General features: G+C 36.4%; 1 protein-coding gene across 1 annotated transcript in view; it reads right to left on the bottom strand.

Annotated features, from left to right (window-relative positions):
• The window catches only part of LOC109234523 (probable protein phosphatase 2C 27), a 4,605-nt gene continuing 1,496 nt past the window's right edge, over positions 1,282-4,390 (bottom strand). The window contains exons 2-4 of the mRNA XM_019400546.1: positions 3,987-4,181; positions 2,785-2,990; positions 1,282-2,220 (exon numbers count right to left, since the gene is read on the bottom strand). Coding sequence (XP_019256091.1) covers positions 1,662-2,220; positions 2,785-2,990; positions 3,987-4,181 — 960 coding nt within the window. The 3' untranslated portion in view covers positions 1,282-1,661. The remainder of the gene's footprint in view (positions 2,221-2,784; positions 2,991-3,986; positions 4,182-4,390) is intronic.

The following is a 4,390-nucleotide window of genomic DNA, read 5'->3' as shown; positions in this document are numbered from 1 at the left end:
CTCTTCTCTTCTTTCGCTTTGCACGTAAATGACAATTACAAAATGAGCCCAAATTTTTGTTGCATTTTTCTGGCTGAAGTGCACATATAGCCCCTTTTGAGACCAATGTTTATATTTTGGCCATGTTTTAAATTTCCATGTTTTTAAAAGTTTACAAATATAACTCAAAATATGAAAACAACTACGTATGTGGTTATTTCTTGAATCAACACAATCTATCTGTGTAATAAAAACAACCCAAGCATATATGAGTTCAACTTTTTATCATATGCTAAGTTAAATAGAATAGGAAGAGGAGGAGAAGGAGAGACGAGATGAAAGCAACTATGTATGTAAATGTCTTTATAGCAAGAACAAAATATAAACATGGTTTCAAAGAGAAAACTTTGTGCATTTTCCAGGCGAAATTATGTTGGAAGGACCTTTTTAAAACTATTGTTTATATATTGACCTTATTAAGAAAGGTTTTGAGAACATAGCCATGCGTCATAATTTTAAAGCAGGCTGATCATAATTTTGGAGTACCAAGAATTATGACGATCACCAGAAATCTCAACCACAATACAAATAGTTCTAGTGATCGGTTAGGATTTTGTGCCTAATTACATAAAAATATGGCTACCGTTAGAATTTTACGGTTAATTACACAAAATATATGTCAACCGCCAGAATTTTATGACAAGAGCATGACACATCTCCATGGTTTACAAGAATATGACAATCTCAAGTAATGATCACGAGCAGAGGCGGACTGGGATTTTAATTCCGTGGGTTCAACATTTAAAGTTTTTAACATTAAACCCATTATATTTTAAAGTTCTGGGTTCATATCGTATTTATTATAATTTTAGTGATTTTTACATATATATGTATGCTCCGCTTCGAAAGTACTAGGTTCAGATATCCCGAGATTAGTTATCCATGATTAATTATTTCGGGACTAGTTATCCTGAGATTAGTCATCCACCCTCCCATGGGGATGAAAAGTTACTACAATCCCGGGATAACTAATCAAGGATTAGTTATACCACGATTTTATCCCAACCAAATATAAAATAAACTAATCTCAAATTTAATCCTAGAAGTAACTGCTGTTGGTATATTTGCCGAGGATATGTCAGATTAGGCTTGTATGTAGGTAGCATTTGTTCTCTTATGTTTAAATTTATTATTTTGTATTTTCACTTTTGGCATCAAAGCCATTAACAGTCTACACTTGTTCAGTAATTCCAGCATACCGTTATTAGATTGGATTAGCTTTTGCATCATAAGAAAGCTCTATAGTGCAGTATCAGATATTATTAAAAAATGAATACATTTTAGTTTTTAAAGCGTTAAAGAATCTACTACTAATAATTAATGGTACTTAGTAAATTCACTAGAAGGGAGATAAACAAGGAGTTGGTTTTGGAATCTGTACAACAAGAAAAAGGAGCTGGAACTTATACAGTAAGTATATCTTATATTGATACAACACATCCACAACAACGGGCTTTGATAAATTAAAACCTGCCAACAAGCCTGAGTGAATTTCCATAACGAGGAAGCTGCTGCTGCTGCAGGGTGGGGGTGGGCGATAAAAATGTCCCTCACCAGTTACCATCTGTCTTTCCAAATGGCTATCGGTAAGAGGGGTGTTCTGATCATTTCCCAGAATTTTCTCATGAGTTGCTTTCCAGTACTCCTTTTAGAAGATTCAGTCCTTCTGCTGATATGCTTCTACGAACTCGAGTCTGAGGAACTTCTATCCGAGGTGGAGGATCTGGAGAGAAGCAAATGACTATTACTGTTAAATTGTCGCATGTGTTGCGCTTGAGGGCTTCCCTGACCAATTCTCTTGAACATCTTTCAGGATCATTATGCAACATCAGTTCTTTCCTGGCCAGTGTAACGGCACATTGGCTACTCATAACATCCCAAAGACCATCACAACCCATGATAAGGAACTCATCATCCTCCGTCAACAATGTTTCCTGCAACTCTGGTTCTGCACTCAACGGGCAGGCAGATCCTTTTGGGCCCTTCATGTGCCAATCTCCTAACGCACGTGCTATAGATAACTGTCCATTTAAGTATCCATCATATATGACTCCTCCAAGTTTTTCTATTCTAAGTCTTTCAGACGTACTATTTGGTTTGTGGTCCTTGGACAGCTCAACTGCTTTACCTCGTTTCCCAAGCACGGCGCGACAATCACCTGCATTAGCAACCATCATGGTTCTGCAAAAGATCAAATCGTGTTATACACTACTAAACAACGAACTTTGTTGAAAGGAAAATTTGATCAAGCTATGATAAAGAAACTTGACATATTAAGCCATTTGCACTTATTGTAGGAATCTAGAAGAAAAGAAACAGACCAGGCAATTTGCACAGCACACTGGCACTAGTTTGTGAAGCATATTTATAGTAGCCTAGAATTGGATTAATTTCTACAATTAGACCCATATTGATGGTTACATTAGCAGTAGTATGAATGAATGGTAGGTATATGCATATCAACATAGTTTTGAACTTTAAGCATGGAAAGAAAATCAATGCAGTTCATTTATTTTTTGATATATGCTGCTCCAATAAATATCCTCATTCATTTCCATAAATAACATAAACTTGACCAATGAAAAAGAAAGAGATTCTGATCTTATTTTTCCCTTCCGTAAGTACATTTTTCTAAGAAGTGTCAGAAACATCAGCAGTCACTAGAACTGGGGGATTATCTTTCATTTCAACAAGAGAAATCCAGATGGAAGAACATAAAGACAATAAAGATGCAGACTTACTAACCTTCCAAACATTAGAGCTGTCAGTGCTGTAGTGCCAGAGGATATGTCGAGGGAACTATCATCAGCAAAGGCATAGTCCGCTTTCAGAAAAGCATTCTTGAGTGCCCTCTCCAAACACAGGGGAAAACAAGAGTCCTCAAGTATGAACTTGAGAATGTTATTCCTAACAAATAGTGCTGCATCTGTACCCCCATGGCCATCAAATACCTGCTTAGAAAAGTATTCACTCAAACAACCTTGTTCAAATCTAGAAACTTAAAAGAATGCAAACAGTTTCCATCTGTCACATGCTTAACAGGTTCAGATCACTTATGATGCATCCTAGATAAACACAATAAAGCAAAGTTAGGCAACAATTAAAAATTTCAAGATTGCTTTAATTTACATGCAGAGTAAATTTGAGCCAGTTTTGTCTTTCTTGAATCTCTCTTTTCTTTTGTCCTGGAATTTCTAGAATTTTGATACATCTAAAAGATATCAAAAAAAGGTCCAGACTATTCAGAGTTCTTTCAAGGAGTATGCACTAAAAAGCTTTCGACGTTTCAAAACATAAGATAATTTTGGTGCTTCAGTTGCTTGGTGTACAACAAAGGACGAGTTTTTGAGTCCTTTCTGGATGAAAACTCAGATACTGTTGTAGTTTTAAAAATGGATGGAGATATTGCAGTAAAGAATAAAATTCATAAAATCATCTTAAGATTAATTCTATACATTGCCTTATATGTGACTATTCGACAAATATTTCTTAGTGAGCTCTGAACAAGCTCCTGATTCTTCTCTATTTCGTGTTCCTTCTGCTTTTGCCCTCAACATATACTTGGTCATTGTTTGCTTAGCACAACAGTCTCTTCCCGCGTGATCAGTTACAAAGAAAATAAAGCCCAAAATGCTCACTCCTGATATCTCCATTTGCAAATTTGATTGATTTGGCAAAAATATACAGCTAAGATCAATTTGAAGTCCTTCACACTTGTCCTGATCAAACAAAGTCCGGTAATTTGCTCGAATTACGAAATGCTTAAGCTAATTCCTAATTTCATCCAACAGAAAATAAACTAGAAGTTGTTTCAACCTAAGGCTAAGTAAATGAGGAGAGAAGATCGAACACAAAAAGTAGTTTATTTAGGCTGATAAAGTGCAGGAGGTAATGACATGTGGCGTTACAGCTATACCACCCAAAAGACAAGTAGAAAAGCTACACACCCCATAGAACGCCCCTGGTGAAGTTAGACCTGCCATGTCACCAACATGATTGAGTAGATCATCTATACAGACGTGTTCATCCTCCATGTACTGTTTGGGTCCTTTCTCAGCACAACTTCCAGAACGGAATACTGGCAAAAAATTTGAGTTCTCTTCTGAAGGGTACTGTGAAACCTTCACTCCGATTTCAAGATCCTAGCAAATGTAAGAGAAAAAAATAAGAATTAGTTGCACAATCTAAGCTACTGTAGAAATTTTTGAAAGTAAGAGGGTAATAGTCTAATAGAACGGGAAGGAAGATTGATAGAAGGTACTAATGCCGTTATTAGCCAGCATCAAAGGATAAACTACTGCAAGTTGTAGAAGTTCAGATGCTGATACAGATGTGCCCCCCCCCCCCCCCC

The sequence above is a fragment of the Nicotiana attenuata genome, chromosome 11, assembly GCF_001879085.1.
Source record: "Nicotiana attenuata strain UT chromosome 11, NIATTr2, whole genome shotgun sequence".
NCBI classification, from domain to species: domain Eukaryota; kingdom Viridiplantae; phylum Streptophyta; class Magnoliopsida; order Solanales; family Solanaceae; genus Nicotiana; species Nicotiana attenuata.
This window is presented reverse-complemented; position numbering and strand designations above follow the sequence as displayed.